The following is a 20365-nucleotide window of genomic DNA, read 5'->3' on the forward strand; positions in this document are numbered from 1 at the left end:
CTGTGTGGGAACATCTTTATGGGCCTGTTTGTGGGGCCTGTGTGGGAACATCTATATGGGCCTGTGTGTGGGGTCTGTGTGGGAACATCTTTATGGGCCTGTTTGTGGGGCCTGTGTGGGAACATCTATATGGGCCTGTGTGTGGGGTCTGTGTGGGAACATCTTTATGGGCCTGTTTGTGGGGCCTGTGTGGGAACATCTATATGGGCCTGTGTGTGGGGTCTGTGTGGGAACATCTCTATGGGCCTGTGTGTGGGGCCTGTGAGGGAACACCTCTCTGGCCCGCCTGTCTGTGCGCGGTGCCTCTCTAGGTCCGCAGGGGAACATCTCTCCGGGCCGTTCGCGGGACACGATCAGGGCTGCTGGTGCCTGAGCTCTGCGCTGGCTCCTCCAGGCAGCCAAAGAGCAGCTGGACTTCATCTCTGTGCGTTTTAGAAGGTCCTTTTCATTCAAAAACCGGGACAGAACCTGTGGAAGAGTCTTGTCTCCTTTGAAAGTGATGAACGTGACAGTTCTATTCCAACAGTTGGTGCTTAACAAGACATTGTACCTTTTTCTTTTCTTTTTTCCCCCCACGAGCTGCCCTCGAGCCTGAGAAAGGCCTTTTTGCCTTTTGTATGGACAGTTTCTGTGGTGGCTGCTGAGTGCTCAGCAGTGTGTTGTTGAGGGAATACAGGGTGGTTTTGTTCCCTCCTCTTTTTAATTTAAAAATATAAAATTACAATATCCTGTAGCAAACGAGATGGGATGAATCTAAATATGCACTGGCTTCAAAGAGAGTGCATTTAGCCTGCCAGTGGTGGGTAACTTTGGGCTTAACTGGGGCAGAATTAGTGGGGAGGTGTTTGGCTGGGGGAAGTGGGAAGCTCTCAGCCTTGCCCTGCTGGTAAAGGAGCAGCCACACAAGGAATAAATCAAGTGGAAATGCAGGAAGTTTTTTTTACTCAGTAGTTGTGTGTAAATGCAGCACCGTGTCTGTATCTATACACACACATATGCACATTGTTCAAAAATAGTCATTGTAGTTTCTTTTTCTGTGCTCTTTACTAATAAATTGCGTGGGATCTTAACAACTTTTCCTGCTAGTCTTTATTCAAATAAAACTGGAGGCCTTTTTTTGTAAGGAAGAAGCAAGGCTATTTGGTTTTAGTTCATGAACCTGAGTGAGTGAATACAAGAGTGTGGCTGAGTAAAAAGATTATGTCCTGTAAATATAGTGTGATGGCAAATTGATGGGGCAGATTCTGCAAAATATACTGTATATTTATGTAATAATTCTACTAAAAATATGGAAAAATATTTTCCACAGGTGGCAACAGCCTTGGTGATTGTAGATTCATGGACAGTAGATTTCTTTAGGAGTTTTCAAAAGAAACCAGCTTTATGGAAATAGTATCTCTTCTTGTAGAATCTGCAGAACTTGGCAAAGAAAAATGTTAGTGTTTCATTTGGAACAGAAATTAATTGATTTCTTTTTTCCTTTTAGGAAAGATGCAAATGCAGCGTTGCTGAGCAACTATGAGGTAAGTTTGTGTCCTGATTTTCAACCATCAGTTGAAGCTGCCATCAGTCACTTGTGAACTTTAGTGGAAGCTGAAAATGGCCACTGGCAGTCAGCAGGACCTGTGGCTTCCAACTCTCTTATCTGTTACGAAGAAAAACGCTTTTTAAATAAAATACATTTTTCTAAAACTTACCAGTTTTCACTGGTACTGGGTACAGCTGGGGAGGGGTTTTTCACCAGAGGGGGCAGTGATAGGATAAGGGGTGATGGTTTTAAACTGAAAGAGGGGAGATTTGGGTTGGAATAAATTCTTCACCATGAGGGCTGTAAGGTGCTGGAATAGTTTGCTCAGGGAGGTTGTGGCTGCCCTCTCCCTGGAGGTGTTGAAGGGCAGGTTGGATGAGGCTTGTGCAGCCTGGTCTGGTGGGAGGTGTCTCTTATTTTCTAATATAGGTAAGTTCTGAATAATTTTCCTTTCTCCTGACCTGGAAAGATTCCAGGGCTTTGTTTATGAATGTAATTTTTTGGCATGGTTTTAATAATTGAAGTGTTTTGTTTATATTGTTTTATTGCTGAAGCTTGAAAGTTGCTCAGCTGCTTCATCCTATTCTGAAATAAATCTTGAAATGTTTTATCTTGAGCTGCATCTGTGAGCAGCAGAGCAACCATCTGGTGACTGTTAGAAGGGCTTTAATGAGGTACTTGGAAACAACTGTCTTGCTTAAGAAATAGGTGTTATGCTAGCTGAAGGAGTAATAAGTGTCTGGTCATTAAAAATATGTACTATTGCAGAACAGGAAATAACAGCAAGTGTTTCAGAGATTATTTATTGCAAAATGATCTCTGCTTCCTTCTTGGTTTGCTGGGATGTTGCTGGAGTTGAGGTATTCCTGCCTGCTGGGGCTCAGGTAGTGGTGTCAGCCACACTGTACAATCCACAGGTGTCCTAAAGGTGTGGGGCAGAACAGGGATTGCAGAATCCATTCTTCATGCTTTTCTGTGGGAACTTCCTTCATCAGAGTCTTTATGTTGGTGAATGTACCTTGTGTGTTGAGAAAGAGCATAAGGAAAGGGGGAAACCCAAGTTCCTGAGGAGAGTGTCTGTTTCTCCTTCCTCTTTCACAGCAGTTGTCACACATGCAGCTTTTCAGCTCTTTGCAGGAAGGGGTATGCAGTGTCTGCAGCCATAGGCTTTTGGGGCATGGCTTTTTACTGCCCTTCCAAGCACTGATTCCCCTGGAACTACTGATGTTCTGTTTGCTCCTCTTCTCAGTTGCACTTTGCCCCAGCTAACCTCTTCTTCATGGAGGTGGTACTTTGCACACAAAGGGTGTTTGAAAGGAGTGTTCAGGACTGACCTGTTGTGTGTTCTACGCCTACACTTCTGTGAGTTTGGAGTTGTCATTTAATGTGTTTTGTTGTCACTTGGCTACATTTTCTTCAAATATTTATTATATCCAAGTTCATAGCTTGAGTTGTGGCTTTCAAGCCAGGACTGGCCCATGTTCTTTTCTCATAGAAGATGCAACATGAAGTAATTGCATGATTTGTGGCCAGTTGTGTTCTTATATTTCACTGTCTGTAAAGGCTTGTGTTCTTATTTCTATGGACTTGCCAGCTGATAATGCCATTGCATCTGGATCTTGAATGATGCTGGTTAAAAATGAGGGGATGAACAGTGAGAAGTGCTCTGTGATGTGCAGTGGTTGTTGGCTCTGGGCATATTGTGAAGCCTGAAGCAAAACATCTGAAGAAATGTCATGCTAATGTGATTTTAATATGGGGCTAAAGAAGTAAGTGGGTGCTGCCTCAGCACTTTGCTGCATGTCTAGTGGTGCTGGGTGAAGGTGCTGCAGGGTTGCAGCAGGGCTGACAAAATGAAAGCATCTTCCCCACTGTCAGACTCTCCCTCTGGATCTCGCTCCCACATGAATATTTACTGCACCACAGATGTTTAGACAACTTTATTACATTCTCTTCAAGAATGTCTGCTTGTGTTACAGTGTGGTGATTAAATAAGGAGCTAATTTAATCTTTGTGGCTTAACATACCATAACACCACAGTGGTCACTGTAACATTTATTATTATGAGTAACTCCCCTGGAATTCACAATGGGATTACTAACTTCAGGAGCATCTGTAGGTGAAGCCTTGATTTACTTGGTTCCTGGCAGTGTGACAATTGAAGAGTTTACTCTTTTTTTTGCAGATAATGTAGAATTGCACCTATGTGAGCCAAGATAGATATTCATGTTAATATTACAGGTATATTTGTCATAACAAAACCAGTAGGGCCATAAGCTTGTGTGGCATTTTGCTCCAAGCATCACTTTTACTGACAAGGGAGCTCTGTGCCAGTCCAGTAGGGTGTGACCTAACTCTGCTCAGGACAGGGGTCCTATATCAGTAGGTTAGATTTATTCTGGCAACTTCTCCTTTGGGGCTCTTGCATAGTGTCTAGCAAGTGCTGAAAATTTGTTTACTACTGACAAGGGAGCTCTGTGCCAGTCCAGCAGGGTGTGACCTAACTCTACTCAGGACAGGGGAGAACATCAGTAGGTTAGATTTATTCTGGCAGCTTCTCCTTTGGGGCTCTTGGATAGTGTCTAGCAAGTGCTGAAAATTTGTTTAAAATAATCATAATTTTAAAATAACTACGTACACACCTATTCATCATTTTGGTGTCAAAATGTCTTTCATTTCTCTTGCTGGCACATCTACCAAATAAGCCATGCTGTCTTGGTGCTTGGCTGGTAGGATTTTGCATTGCTCATTTGTGTTCTCCTGCTGTAATATTTTGAGGTAAAATACTCTCAAATGCTCTCAACCACCTTATTTTTCCAGGTCTTCCAGTTACTGACTGACCTGAAGCAGCAGCGCAAAGAGAGTGGAAAAAACAAGCAGAGCTCTGGTCAGCAGAATCTGAACACAATAATGTATGAAGTGAGTGGCACTGTGAAATTCCTTTGCAAATTAGCCCAGGCTAGAATAATTCACATCCTTAATATCTGTCTATTAATAATTTTGTGTCACATTTCCCTTTGAAAAACACAGGTAAATAATTTTTGAGCCACTTTTCTATGGTCATTTAATGCAGGTTGTGGGCTAACTGCCCTGCCAAGGCAGAGACCTGCTGGTGCTCTTTATTAAAACCTATCACAGTAGGAATAAAAACCCTCTTGTGTTTTAGTGGTTTGATTTTGGGGGAGGTTGGTTTCAGACACAACTGGTAAAGCAAATAGTTGCTGTGAAGTAATGTGTACTTTCTTTCTGTTCCTTTCAGACACTGAAGTACATTTCAAAAACACCTTGTAGATACCAGAGCCCTGAGACTGTGAGAGACTTCCTCATAGCAATGAAAGGCCACAAGCTAACCAAGTAAGTAGGAACCCTTGAAGAAATGTAGAAACTCATGGAAATGCTGAAAAACTGATCCCTGTGTACACAGTGTGATCATTGGGTTTGATTAACGTATTTTAAGTGCTCTCTGCCGTTATTTAAATACTCATCTGAGCATCTTTTCCTTCACTTTTTAATACCTACATGGATGAGTATTTCCTTAAGCAGGTCTGTGTTTCTCAGTGTATTTCTCCAACAGGATCTTGTCAGTAGTTTGGTTTCCAGCATGGTTCCACATGGTCTAAGCACAAAGTAGGTCTGTTTGTTCACTGCCAGATGAACAGAAAAGCTGGTTCAAAGGCACAACTAGTCAGAAACGTCCCATCCTCCTAGACTGCTTTGTCTGCTGCTTAAATTGCTCGTTATGTCTCTGTCTCTAACCAAGGAGGAAACAGCAGTGTGTTTGTGCCCTTAATGAGACTCGGCAACTTTCCTAATACAAGGAGTGTTGTTGCAGCACTCGAGCACCAGGCTGTGCTAGTGGATGGGAGGATTTCGAGGTAGTGAAGAAAGACTAGACACCATTGAGAGAAGCACCAAGGATTGAGGCACATTGATTTAAAGAACAGAGCTTTTAATCAAGCAAATTGTCATTTTTCCTGCCTTCCTTCCCCAGACCTGCAGTGCTAACCGTGCAGAATGCACTGCTCATCGGGCTGCATGTGAGGTTCTGAAATGTTCTGGTTCCAGTTAGAGCTGATAACGTGGTGCTGGCAAGTGGGGCACTTCCTCTGAGATCACATCAAGGCTTTTCTTTCTCTTATTGCTACTATTTACTACTCAGAATACCAGGCTAACAGTCCAACATTTCTTTTCTGCTGACAGCCAACCATTTTGTGATGGGTTTTTCTCATTAGTGCTACGAGCAGAAAAAAATAATTTTTCCTAAAAGGCAATTTTAAAAAATAAATACTAATGTGTACAAACAGCTTAAACCTTTCAGAGTAATTTCAGATAAGTTCGTTGCTAAATGGAGCACATTCAAAGACCTCTAAACATATATTTCACTGGCATAGTGAAATATATCATTATTAACTGGTAGTTATTATCAGTTATGTTGGTAGTTATTATCAATTATGTTGGAACTGGGGAACTGAGATTTTTCTAAAATGAAAAGCTCTGAACTGCCATAATAGGGAATTTTATTATTACCTTGTTGAGACCTTGAGCTTTGGCTAATGCTGCAGCACAGTAAGCTGAGTTGTACTTAGAAATACAGTGTGCCAATAGCAGCTGATTTTCCAGTGTCAGTCCCTGGAATGGTTTTGTGTTTTGTAAGGCAGTGTGAAGGGCATTGCATGAGAGGAACATTTATTAAGCTTCTGCTCTGTAATTACAGTTAAGTGAAAATTTGCTCTACTTGTACTTCTTCCTGTTACTGATAACCTATCTTAGATCTAATTTTGGAATAATCAAATTTGCAATCAATGCATATTGTTATAATATTAAAAAATTGGACCTAAACATTGCCCTTTATGTCTTTAAATCAACCCAGTCAAGGAAGTGTTGAGCTGAAGATGTGTAGTTCTTTTAGAAACTATTTTCCCTCATTACTGCCAAAAACTACAACAAATGTAAATCTCTCCTGAGTTAAAGGCTGAATCAGTCACTCTGTGATTTTTGTTTCCTCCAGAGCTTTCAAAGTGAACATTCAACACCAATGTCAGGATGGGGCTAATTCAACAATAACATCATTTAATAGTCTTTTTTAAAAAGACTCTTGTGTTTCCCTCTGAACTGATGGGATATGAACCCTGTGATCTGTAGCAGTGGTGCTCATTTTTGTTTGCATTCAGAGACCACTGTCAGCCTCAGGGTTCATCCTGCACAGAGGTACTGGTGCTGCAGTACAAGGGAGAACACAGCTGGAACATCTGGGCAGAGCATGCTCCTCCCTCAGCCAGATCTTGTGGTCTTGGTTCAGACATTTCACCTGGTTCAGGGCCTTAGGATTTGGCTCTGAAGTATTTTCAGCTAATATTAAAATATCTAGTAGTGTTATGCAGCTGTTAGTGTTTTCCTTGCAACTGAAAGCACAGATTCCTGAGGATGAATTTGCCTCTGCACAGTCACAGATGCTTCAAGGTTTCCATTAGCTCTGTGTACTGTATTTTGGCACTGACACTGTTCTCTTCATAGAGATCAGCCTTTATTCTCTTCTTTAGATCACCAATCTTTAGATACTCTAAGAGATGCCTGTGGATCTCTTACTAGAAAAACAAAACGTATGCACATGTACATATATATGTGCACACACACACAGAATCTGCGGATCTCTTACTAGAAAAACGAAACGTATGCACATATATATGTGCACACACACACAGAATCTGGTAGTTTAGTAGCTAAAAAATGGGCAATACCAAGCCACAGGATACAAGGTTTTGATTAAAATAGAAATGCTGCAGATATATGGCTCCTTGTTGACGGAATATGGTACATTTAGCCTTAATTTGCAGTAACAGGCTGTAACTTTTTCTTATTTTTTTAGAATCAGTTAATTTAGGATGCACTGTAGCAATGTGCTGTCTGTTCTATCTGCCCAAAGTGATATTTTATGCTGTATCCTCTGAAGACACCTCTTGTGGTTGTGAAGGGGCACAGCAATGTCATTGCACCCTCCAACAGACACTCTCCCCTCAAGCACAGAGCTCAGACCCATTTTCTTCTCCCAGAACTGCTCAGTTTGTGCCTCCTGCAGCCCGAGCTGCCCATGTCCCACAGACCCACTCCACAGCATTTTGCCCTCAACTGGAAGTGCTGATCTTGGCTCCAGCTGAGTCTCAGCTGCTGCTGGAGGTGGCCTGGGAGTGCTCAGCCTCACAGCAGGAGTTGCCATTTGGGGGTTTCTTCTGTAAGACTCTGCCTAGCAGACGATTAACTCTAATTAGTGGAGTCTAGCTTTTATGTGAGAAACCGGCTTTCAGCTGTCACTCCTCTTTTGTATGTATTCTTCTCTTGAGCTTTCTTGTTCTAAACTGTGTTGCTAGAATCCAGACAGTCCAGAAAAAGACAAAGACTTACTTTTTTGGAGCAATTAAGTTGAAAATATTCTTCACTTTCTGTTTAGATGGATGGGACAGTTACCCTTTTTATTTAATGAGCGTGGGTGTAAACATGCCTGCTGTAGGAAGTGTAAAGATGGATTCATCTGGGTGGGATAAAGTTCATTTTATTTTTTAGAGGTAATAGAGCATGAACTGAATTCAGGCTGATCATGTCTGCCCATCCAAACCCTGCAGTCAGCACCAATGCGTGCTCGGGCGTGCAGCCTTTCCCTCCCTTAAAGCTTGTTTTGATGGAATTGTGGGTGTTCAGGTGCTAATTTGTGTACATGCTAGCAGGAAATACCAGGTACACTGAGACTCTGATCATCATAGTCAGTTTTTGGTGTTAGAAGAAGCCAATGTGGTGGGTCCTGAGCTCCAACTCCTGCTGTGTGCAGCACTGGGGGCTGAGAAACCCAGTCATCTGCTGCAGCCTGGAGCTTCAGAGATAATCTTGTGAGTGTTTGCTTCAAGAGTTCCAAGAACAATAACCTGGGCACTCTGTTAGGAGTAGGAGGGCCATAAATTGCACACAGGGAGAAGAGCTGGGATAAAAATATCAAAAGGGGCCACTAAGCTGGTCCTGGATTGTGTGCTTGGAGTGCAGGTCTGTGTGCTGTGCAGCCAGCAGGAAGGGCTGCTCAGGTGGGCCTCCCGAGGAGGCAGAGGGATCTCTGTGTGTGTTGCACAGATGTTTGCTGGTGTTTCTTAAACAATTTTAGCAGCTGGGTAGTTATTAAACAGAAGAGAAAAGAGAAAATGTTACTGTTCTCTGTGGCAGGAGGAGCATATCTACCCACACTTGTATCCAGCGTTTGCCCAAATACCTTCACTTACAGTTGGTTACCCCTTTGCCATCTTGCAAGATTTTGCTGAAATAAAATAACTTAGATCTGCATTATCAGGATGATGTTGAGGCTGACCAGCAAACAATTGGCTGGATACCCATCTTCAGATGACAGTTACTGAGTAGATGGTTTTCTTTGTATCTTTGGATTCAGTCTCTATGTAAATGAAACAAATGCATTGCTTAAATCATAATTGCACAGTGTTAACATCTCTAAGGATTATTATTTTTAGTGCTAAGTACTGTTGCTAATTTCTAAAACCCTGTAACACTACACAGGCACCTTCAGATGAAATGTGTAATCTGTGTAGCTTTTGTTTTTTGCATCCTGCTGCTAATTCCTTTTTGATGTTCTGAGTCATTTTTCCAGTAGGGAGCTTTGCAGATCAAAAACAGGCATGAAATTTTTCAGATGACACATTTTAAAGACTTGCAAATTATCTCTCATTCTTCTGTTCACATTTTAAAACCTGCAGATACCCTGAATGTTCCATCTTTGCTGAAATGATGCTTTTGAGATCCATTTATCCTGACTGTAAAACTTCTGTCTATTCCCTGATGAGGTTTAGCAATGTTAATGGCTTGTAAGCTACAAGTCTTCAGGGTGACCTTTTTGATGGAGTCCTGTATTTCTTGTCTCCAGGAGACATGAACAGTTTAACTAATTGATTGTTTTAGTCATGATGTATAATTGGTTTTAATGTATTGCTGGTGTGATCTGCTCTGCCAGTAGTCTTTCTGTGATCAGCATAATGGAGCTCTACCTGTTTTAAAATACCTAAAAATAAGGATAAGTGAGATTTGCATTCTGTAGCAATAGGCATGAGACAGCTTGGGTATTTGATCCTCTTTATTTGGCTCCGAGGTTTTGTTGGCAACAAATTTCAAAGATACTACTTTGAGGAATGTGAATATGAAAAAATGTATCCTGTGTTCTTTTGTAGAAGTCAAATAATATGTTTTGTCTGGGGATGTGGTGGAGCTATAGGATTGAATTGGAGTATGTCTTGCTGCAGAAGTGCAGGAAGACTTTTTTGAAAAGGCTCTGGTCTCTGAAGTGGCATTTGAGAGAACAGTGTAGTGGGAAACTGGTGTGACTTCATTAAACAGCCTTTGGGAGGAGGGGGAAATGTTTTTCAACCCGATACCCTCATAGCTTTCCTGTGAGAGCTGAAAATGTATGTTCAAGTTTGTTTACTCACTGTATCAATCATTATTACATTGGACCTGCTTGTTTTTACTATGGTAAGTGCATTTGCTACTGTTCCATATGCTTTTTTAAACATCTGTTTTATCTTTAGGAGTGTTGTGTTATTGTGCTTTTCTGTTCTAAATCACAGAGATGGGCTCAGATCGTTAGCCATGGTGCTATTATGTGGCCAATGCTCATGTCTTGAGCTTCTGAAGTTAATGAAATATGCATTACTGGCATATGACAGCTGGTTTCTACTTTGTTTTTGGAATTATTTGTATTTTAGTAGAGTGTAAAATTAATGATTTTTGACTGCAGAGCTATTGCTTAAATGTTGTGGTTTGAATTGAATGAACATACTTGTTTGATCACATCTTCAATAAAATGTCAATGAAATCTTTTCCCCTCATACCCCTTTTATTTTCTGTTTTAATGATCAAAGTGTTTCAGTGGATATTTGTGAGATCTCATGATCTCTTGATGAGAAAGTTGAGCTAAAAGCTGTGTGGTGGAAATGAATCCAGAGGAGCAGTGAGGCTGGATGAGCTTAATGATGGTTCTGAATGCATCAGGAATTTTGCCACTGGCTTCAGTGGTGCTCAACTGTCTCTGAATGTTGAACTACTGAAGTCACACAAGTTTTAATGACTTCTCCCCCTTGTAGGCAGGGGAGAATGTCTTTTAAACCACAAAGTGTCCATACTGTTACAGCTCAGGCACTGGAGGAGGGTGGTGTGGGTTTTGGGGGCATTTTCTGTGTCCTTGCTGGTTGTGGGCACATGAGTCTTGGTGGGGCTGTGCAGTTCATCAGGTCAGAAACAACTCAGGAAGAAGAGGTTGTCTTTACAGTCCAGCTCAGTCCCCCCAGGAATGACAGATGTGCATGGGAACAGAGATGAAGAGGCATTTTTGCCCAAAGAGGCACATGTAAAAGTGTGCACTCAGCCTCTTGTAATAAGCTATAAAAAAAGGCATTGGCTTAAACCCTGTGGGCTGCAGAGAGTTCCTGTGACCAGGTGGTTTCAAGCTGACTTTTTTTTTAACTTTGCATTTGCAGTGGGCTGAAAGAATTAAGCAAATCATTGCCATTTGGCTGATGGATTGTAACTTCTGAGCTATGATAATTGTTCTTGTGGTCCCGTGTTCATAGCAGAGGAGTCTGTGATGTTTGAGCCATTTAACATTTCTGTACAGCATTAAACAAAGCAACAGTGTTAATTAGTGCTTGTGCAGTAATCATCTGAGGGCCCCTGCCTTCCCACCTTAGACTAGAGATTGCAACAGCAGGATGTCTGAACACACAAGGAAGTGCTGTATATAAAAAATCCAAGTTGTTATGGCAATTAAACCACACTGTGAACCCAGTCAGAATTATTCTTGGCAGTGGTGTTTCACCCCTAAACTGTCAGGAATGTATTTGTCTCTTCCTGGTCTTTTTGGGGGAACCTCAAATTATATAGTCGTGCTGATTTGTTTTGTGCTTTGCTTTTAAACAGGGCAGAAAAGCTGCAGTTGCTTAACCACCGGCCTGTGACAGCAGTTGAAATACAGCTGGTGAGTAACAATGCTCCTGACTGTTCAAAGCTTGAATGAAAGCAGCAGCTTTAACCTTGAAGATCAATTGAATAATTACTTTCTCATGGGCAGTGATTGAATGTATCCCTTTGTGCATGTCTTCACATTCGTGGTTTCAAATCTACTCTGCTTCCTCTGAGAGCTCCTTAGAGACTTGCCCATCTTTCTCTCAGACAGATTCTCCACCTCTCTGTGCTCCAGTGTCACCCTGGACATGCCCACTGCAGTCAGCAGGGATTAGTGACAGTTCTGGGGGTGAGAATGTGTTTAACCTGAGTCTTTTTGCTGCTGCCCTGGAATCAAAATCAAGTGCTTCACTTTTTGACAGCTGTGATAACATGGTTGTTTTGCTGGCAGGGTTTTATATTATAATTAAACCAAACATGCTGAAAATGAGTGAGTAATGACTGATACAGAACTTGGAGCACTGGTGCCAAGTCAGAAATGGATATAGACAGGCTTTCTGAGGGGAAGTAGCCATTGGAAAGCTGTTAAGCAGAATTCTGATGTAGAGAGGGATTGTCACTAAATAGAAATACATGGTTATATTCCATGAAGTATCTCCTTAGGAGTACAAAATCCTGTGGTAATAAAGAGATTATTATCATGAGGATATTCTTGTAATAAAGATTTCTTACATTAAGAACATCTGTTTGCAATCTTACCCAGAAACCAGACTATGCAGTAACAGGATCATATTTTGCTGCAAAAAAGGGGAGGATTAAAGAGGTACCAGTAGAACTGCTTTTCTTTTGTAGCCAAGGAGTAGACCTTGTAATGCTGAAGGCATCTCATAAAAGGATGCTTCTAGCTGAGGAATTAATAGTGTTTTGTGATTGAGGAGATCAGTGTCAGTCATCAACCCTGCCAAGAGCATTGAGGTACATGAGTTTTTCTTGGGAAATCACTCGTAAGTGATGATGTGAAGCCTGTCTCATTCAAACCCTTGTTAGCTTCATGTGCTTAGACACAGATTTATTATATTCCAATGCAGGACATAAATGGTCTTTTTACCCCTTTTCTTCTTTAAATGCAATAATCTTTTGCTGCTTTCAGGTGACTGGGGTTTTGTCTTTTTTCTTCCCATTATCCTACTTAGTTCCTCATTTTCTTACCTATCCGTAAAATACTGAAAACAGTTCAGCTCCTGCGTCATGCCTGAAGGCCAAGAGGCAAGTGTAAGAAGTTTGGGCCTGTGAGTTGGGTTTCTGCAGAGTGTTGTAGTACTTTAGATCTTGCAAGGTTTGTAATGTCAAAGTTAGATAAAACTTGTTGCTAAAACTTGAAGGTTCGAGTCCCGTGTCAGCCCATTATTGATCCATAACTCTTAGTGACCAAAAGCACCTTGTGAAAAATGTGATATTCACACGTTTGGGGCCTAGTCTGAATTTGTATCATCATGGGAATATTTGGGATGCAGTTACTTCTGTTCTATGACAATGCCCCTGCCATTCCCAAGTCACATTTCTCCAAAACTCATATTACAGTAATTTAAGTTGACTGGATCATTACCACTGTGTTAAATGAAGCCTCCCCAAAATTGCAGTTTATTTACTCTTTCATCAAAGCACGTCAAAGTCTTTTTTTATCTCAGTTACTGCTAGGGAACTGCAGGCCACTTGTGGCAGGGAAATGCAGAGCCTGGGAGCCATGGCAAGGAAGGGGTTGTGCTGCTGGGTGGCTGCCTGGAGTCACTTTGGGTTTTGGTGAGGACAGGGGAGGGAGGTTGTAGCAGCACAATGTCTGTGAACACACAAACCTCTGTCTTCTCTGAGCATCTCTGAGAATGAGACAAGGCCAAGCCATGGAAGCTGCCAGTGTTTTCTTCTCTGATGGCAGCAGGGAGAGGATCACCCACACACAGATTTCATGCAGGGAAGTCAGTTCTCTGCAGCCCATGGATGAGGCACAACCTGCAGAGGAGTGAGCACCAGGCCCAAAATTGCCTGGATTCTCTCCCCATTGAGCCTGTCCCTGCCTCCCAAAGGCTCCAAGTCACTCCTGGAACTGAGTCAGAAATAAATGGTGATGAAAACTTGCGACCACTTCACATAATGCAGGCAAATCAATCTTGTTTTTAAAAAGCTTTAAACAAGATGCTGGACAAGCCAGATGTCTGTCTCTCACTTGCTCAAACAGTTTTGATGTCTCAAGGTTTTACTCAGTGCTGCCTGTCCAGGATGGAGTCCCATTTACCTGATGTGACTGGATAGGTGTTTTTCCTTGTTGCTTTGCCTTTCCAGCTTTCTGTTTTTATACTTTCCCACTATAAAATTTCCTGTCTTTAGTTGTGTGCAAACAATAAGTCAATTTTAATAAAAGTATATTTAAGCTAAAAGGGAGATTTATGTTGTGACCTTTTGATCTTGAGTTCTTGTGTAAGTCTTTATGCATAAATGGCTGTAATTGTTCATATTTGTCTTTTCCCAACTGTGGGCCAGGATTTCTTTTCAAACAGCAATAGCAATAAAAGGAGCATGAAATTCTAATTCATATCCCACAGGGTAAAAACACTGTACACATTGCAGTTATCTTGACCTCCTGTTTTAATCTTTAACATATGCTGTGCCTGGCTCAGAGCTCCACAAAGGAGGGAAGAAAGAGACTGTGATGTTGATCTAACCACGACCACGGTCCCGCTGGACTTGATGCTGAATTGTGATGGGTTTGAAGATGAAGCATCATCTTTTTTAATGAACAAATTGCTCCACATTCTTCTCTCTGAATGAAAGAGTAGATTTTAATCTGATGCTTTTTAAAACTAGAGTTGCAGAGAACTTCATACCTTGTGATACATGCTCCACATAACTGGCCTGACAGATTGTCTGTTATTGTTGAATAGAAAATAATAATGTAAGGTATTCTGAAAAATGGAAGATGTTAGAGGATTTGAGCATTCTCTTTTCTTTATTTTGCCTCCCACTTTGCATACTTGGTTAATTTTCTCTGAGGGACATTAATCCAATCATTCAGCCTCTTTATTTCTTTTTTACATGCTTTTTTTCAATTAGCATGTCAGTGCTGAACAATTTCCAATTCCTGCTCCGAGGAGGAAATGGGAGTCATCTTCTCATAAAAGATGTACCTCCTGCACTGAAGTTAAATTATGTACTTGATAGCTTAGGAAGTCATCAGAACCCATTTCTCTTTTTACTATTGCTTACTGACTAATCTTTAAATAGAATTCTTAACTTATTATTCACATAAACAATAACCTTTAACCACAGGTTGCTCTGTTCTTTGATGTTGAGGTTTGTTACCCATCAAATACTACTTATCCAGTGTGGCTTTATTTGTTCTTCAACATTTGCAGTGTCTTGTCATGTCTCAGGAAGCTAAATGAAATAAACAGCACTGAAAAAAAAGCAGTGAGGATGATGAAATCTCTTATACTTTGCTTTTTTTGGGTTGACAGAAGAGATGAGGTATGGTTATTTGATCCCAAAATGTTTGTCCTTGCCTCACTGAGTGAAAAAAATAAATCTAGCCAAGTCTGCATGTGTCTGTGTTCATACTTTGTGCCTGCATGTGAACGTGGTGCTATGGTATACAGATTGGCACGTTTACTTGATGAATAAACACTTTAATCTTTGAAATTATCTTGAGAGTCAGACTGGCTGATATTTTCTTCACCTTCTTGATAAATAGAATCTTTAAAAACTTCTGAAAATTACTTTCTGCCATGAGGATTTATCAGCAGGTTTTAATGTGACTTATTGTTTAATGTAATTGTATTATTACATTCTGATTTGGGAATTAGGGAGGTTTTGCTCCTTGGGGAAATTCATCCATAGTGCTCAATTAAAAAAAAAAAGCAGCAGCAGGGCCCCATGGCTGGCTGCCCTCTCCTCTCTCTGTTTCCAGCCAACCCTTCCTCTCAGCCCTGAGAAGGAGACATCAGGGGGCTTTTTATCAGTCAGTTGTGTCCTTGTAACTTTGCCCAGTTCTGTCACTTGCACAAACCCCTGAATCTTGAACATACAGAGTTCAGCAGAGCTTTGGGTGGTGATACCTACATGTGGCATCAGCTGTGAGGATGATCTGTGTCCAGGTGGTGCGTGGGCACTGCCAACGTAAACCTCTTAGGTCATATGCTTATTAAAAACATTTGCATTTTTGTTTTCCTTAGTCTAAACTTTGCATTCTTGACTGCTTATGCTTTGAATCTGTTGCTTGAGCAGTTTCAGCCAATAGGAAGTTAGAGGCTAGCCAGGCTTTTGATAGATTTATATGTATGTACACACACATACATATATTTATGTAAAATTCTTGCTGGAAAAGTAGGCACTTGAATACAATAGTTTCTTTTTGCCTCTTAGGCCTTTTCTTACTCAAGTTTTTTTTCTGAGCATCATAATATTATTTCTTAGTACAATCAATAGCAAAGGTACTTGTTGTAAATTGGAAGACTGTGGGAACATCTGTTGCAGCCAGACTAAGCCTCTGAGTGACCTCCTGTCTCCCTCGGTATCTGGTGTCCTTCAGACAGTTTCATTTGTCTCTTTTATCTCCATGCTCTGAACTTTTGAGTTGTTCCTGTTGGCATGCTGCTTTGCTGCTTCCTAATTGCTTGTCTTTTCCTAAGTTGCTGTTCAGGCTGTTTCCCTGAAGAGTAAAAAAAAAAAAAAAAAGCTGTGTGTAGCTTGTGCTTTTGATCCTCTGAGCTCTGGAACAGCCGCGCGGCAGCACAGCGCTGGGGAGTCACCTGCAAGCTGGTCATCCTGCCAGATGGAGATTTTGTCTGGTGTGGGGGCTGGCAAGGAGGATGCACAGCTCAGAGGCACCCAGGGCTGAGCTCTTGGGGGATTTGTTTAAGGAATGACCACTTCCCCCTGGCAGGACTGTGGATCTGCCAACAGAAGGATCTGGGGCTGCCTCACCTGCTCCTCAGCGCGTCATCCAGCGTCTTTCTTGAAAGGTGCTTTTCTCAGCAGTTCAGTGAGGCATCAGTTACAGCACCAAAGCATCTGAAACATGAGATACTATTTTTTTCCATCACCTTTCTGGTAGTGTTGTTTCTGCAGCTGCCAGAGCAACCACCAGAGCTCCTGTGTCAGTGTCCCAGGGGAGTCTGCAGTGGGTCAGTCCTGCAGGCTTCATGTCCAGCCCCTACAAACAGCACCAACCTGATGGCTCCTGTTGGGGCTCAGGCATCTAAGAAGCAGTGATTACACACTCATCTAAGTAGTTGCTGCCTTTAATGTAGAAGTTCAGAAGAGTTGATGCTGCCCTAGGAATCACTGTTACCTGTTTCAGTTCTCATCAAACCCTGTGTTTAACTCTGACTACCTGAGGAGAAAGTGTTTGGAGAGGAAAGTGAAAGAGATCAAGGGAGGGCTAAAATATAAATGAGGAAGGCCTCATGTTATCCAATAAATTACATCTAAAGCAGGGAAGGTCCCATTTTCCTGAAGAATGGAAAGCAGTGGGTTGGCAATGAATGCAGGAGACATCGGCCACCAAGGGAGAAAATTGTTCTGCCTTAAGTGATACTGCCTGTCCAAAGGATGTGGGCTTTCCCTTTGTATGGCTCCTGCTGCTGTGGGGCTGTAACCTTTCAAGTTCAATGTGGCAGTAGTAACATTTGTAATTCAGTCCAAAAACCAGTCTGATCATCCTCTACAAAACTTAATAGCACAGGTCATCTGTAGAGTAGTGGCTTTGTCAGCAGTTTTGGCAGCAAAGCTTGTATTTACATGCTGTAACATACTGTGTTGTGTAATGTTGGTGCTCCAAGGTATGCTAGTCAAGCTGCTGAGATGATCCCTTCTGAAATGCAGCCTGGCAGGCAATGATCTGCTACCACTTCAGTAGCTGCAGCAGTTGCTGGCACAGATGGGCAGGTTAGGAGCATTTTTGGTGTATTTTAACTCACAGTGTATAGCACAGCAGCTGTGGGTGATGAGAGCCAGGGCTGTGTTCAAGCCTGGGTCCTAGAGTAGTTCTAGGTTAGGAGCATTTTTGGTGTGTTTTAATTCACAGTGTATAGCACAGCAGCTGTGGGTGCTGAGAGCCAGAGCTGTGTTCAAGCCTGGGTCCTAGAGTAGTTCCTGAACTAACTGTAGCTGGGAATTCACTCCACAGAGGATTTCATTCTTTGATCAGGATGGTCCTCAGAACAGTCACCTGCAAATGAATATTCACTGTCTGCCTTGTGCTACACGAGTAGAGTCTGGTTCATGGCTGGTGAAATATGATCAGATTGTGCAAAGAGGCTCATAGGGCACTGCAGGGAAAAAAAAGTGAATTGGATGTACCACTCTGCTTTCTAGAAGGCAGGATGCATATGAATAACTGACAATTGATGGCTAGAACTGACTAAACCTCTGTTGGCCAAGAACCATAATGAATATAAATCACTGCTCTTCAATGGACATTTTAAAGGACTTGGTATAGAACAGAAAATCTGAAACCCCACAATCCTAATTGGTCTCATTTGCGTTTGAAGAATTCAGTTGGCTTGCTTTTCCACTCCTCTGACAAGCTTTTCCTTTTAAGAGCTGCCTATAAATTAGGGCAGTTGTTTTTACTGGTGGCAGTGATAGAAGAGTTCCCACAGCTCCCCTTCTAGAAGGCAGGATGCATCTGAATAACTGACAATTGATGGCTAGAACTGACTAAACCTCTGTTGGCCAAGAACCATAATGAATATAAATCACTGCTCTTCAATGGACATTTTAAAGGACTTGGTATAGAACAGAAAATCTGAAACCCCACAATCCTAATTGGTCTCATTTGCGTTTGAAGAATTCAGTTGGCTTGCTTTTCCACTCCTCTGACAAGCTTTTCCTTTTAAGAGCTGCCTATAAATTAGGGCAGTTGTTTTTACTGGTGGCAGTGATAGAAGAGTTCCCACAGCTCCCCAGTGAGAGCACGTCCCTAATTAATCTTATGGAATTGTATTTTGGATTCATGGCAGCATGTTTTGTGTTGCTTTGAGCTTTGATATGCCTTTATATTCAGGAATCTCACAAGCTAAGTAAACTCCAGTAAGATACAGCTGCTTTAGGTGGCTTCTTTTATGGCCTAATTACTTAGGTTCTATTTGCTGGATAAGATACCAAGGTTCAGGTGTTCACTTCCAGGTTTTCCTATTTCAGTTCTCACATGAAAGCACAGGAACATAGGAAAACAGTTCTGGAAGGTGGCTCTGCATGTGAGCTAAATGAAAAGCCTGGTTCAGGATGCTGGTGTGTAGGGTGAGAGGCTTGAGGAGAAAGCAGGGAGGAAAGCCTGTTCCCTGGGTGTTCTTGTGAAGCAAGCAGGGCTCATTATGCAGTGCTGATTGTCAGGGTTAACAGCGGAGCTCTTCTCTCTCTCCTTAAATATTGTGAGAGTTCCACTTGTGAAATGCTTTTGTGATGAGCTCAGACTGTGTCTTGCATCCATTGAGAATTTCCCAATTAGTGGAGGCCTTCTGTTTGGAGCTGAGGGAGGAAGTATGGATTTAATGATGACAATAGGTTTTGTTTTGACCTGCAGATGGTAGAAGAAAGCGAGGAGAGGCTGACGGAGGAGCAGATCGAGGCCCTTCTCCAGACAGTGACCAGCATCCTGCCCGGGGACCCGGAGGAACAGCAGAGAGACTCAGCAATGGCAACTGGAGACAAAGGTGACCAAGCCTAGGAGGCATCTAGACCACAGCTGGCAACAGTTTCAACAGAGAATCAGTTAGTATTTTTCTGGTTTTTACTTGGTACCAGTTTAATCTTGTATTGGACATGATTGTAAAATATATTACAATTTTTATTGCTTTGAGGTGATGAGGGAGCCAACTGTTTACAAGGAGGCATGGAAAAGGACTCCATTGTTTTGGCATTTTGTCATACACAGAGATTGCAGGAACTGAGTTGGTAGAGTGGCAGTCTGAGAGTTTATGAGGCACAGAATCTGAAGCTTTTGTGTCCTTCCCATTACCCTTATAACAGCTGTACATTGGAATAGGCTTAGATACAGCTGGCAGTGTTTTATTTATCACAGTGGTGCTATAATTGTAATTGCTTTCATGTGCTTGTGAATTGCCCAACTGGTTTTCAGAACACGGTCTCCAGTACAAAGCCAACTTCTGGAGCTGTTTGCAAGGATCAGTACATGGATTAATGCACAAGAGCTGCTTGGTATCTGTCCAGACAATTTCAAGTAGGCTGTTGGCATCTTGGCAGTGAGAGGAGGTGTTGGTAGGGAAGCTGCTCTCAGGGATGTCTGAGGAGTCCCTGCTTGAAAAAAGGTCCAGATCAGCTGAATTAACCTATTGCCACAGAAATCAGCTGGGCTGGACCAGTTCACAGCAGTTGAGGCTCTGGACTCTAGTGTTAAGGCTCTTAGGAATACAAAAGAACAGCATTCAGGAGTGAGGTGTGTATTTTCCCTTTGAACATTTGTTCCAATGTTCATATCTGGACAAGTCCCAGGCCTGTGAACTTGCTGTTGACTGTGGAATAAATGATTGAGTCGACACTGGAGTCCTAATCTGGTTTAGAAGAATGAGAATCTGTCCTGGTTGAAGAAAAGTTTTTTTGTGTATTGAGCTTTTGTCTGATTAAAGATTTCAGAATTGGTGTTGAAAGCATTATAATAACCTTAAGATTATAATAAACCTTTTGTGGATGTATACATAGAGATGCACATAAAGTAATGTGTTATATATGGCACTGATTTTATACTGACTGCAGACCATCCTTTTGTAATTGTTATAATATACTGGAAATAGAAATTAAGCTTGAAGTAAATCCTGGGAATTTTGTGGGTTATCGAAAATACATAAGACCTTGATGCAGAATATATGACTTTTTTTTCTCCCC

General features: G+C 41.8%; 1 protein-coding gene across 1 annotated transcript in view; it reads left to right on the top strand.

Moving 5' to 3' along the window:
* CRCP (CGRP receptor component) overlaps positions 1-19190 on the top strand; it is a 20172-nt gene extending 982 nt beyond the window's left edge. Inside the window, exons 2-6 of the mRNA XM_009993303.1 lie at positions 1487-1523; positions 4349-4447; positions 4788-4882; positions 11486-11543; positions 19047-19190. Coding sequence (XP_009991605.1) covers positions 1487-1523; positions 4349-4447; positions 4788-4882; positions 11486-11543; positions 19047-19190 — 433 coding nt within the window. The remainder of the gene's footprint in view (positions 1-1486; positions 1524-4348; positions 4448-4787; positions 4883-11485; positions 11544-19046) is intronic.
* Positions 19191-20365: the final 1175 nt, after the last annotated feature.

The sequence above is a fragment of the Chaetura pelagica genome, unplaced genomic scaffold, assembly GCF_000747805.2.
Source record: "Chaetura pelagica isolate M959 unplaced genomic scaffold, ChaPel_1.0 scaffold193, whole genome shotgun sequence".
Taxonomy (NCBI): domain Eukaryota; kingdom Metazoa; phylum Chordata; class Aves; order Apodiformes; family Apodidae; genus Chaetura; species Chaetura pelagica.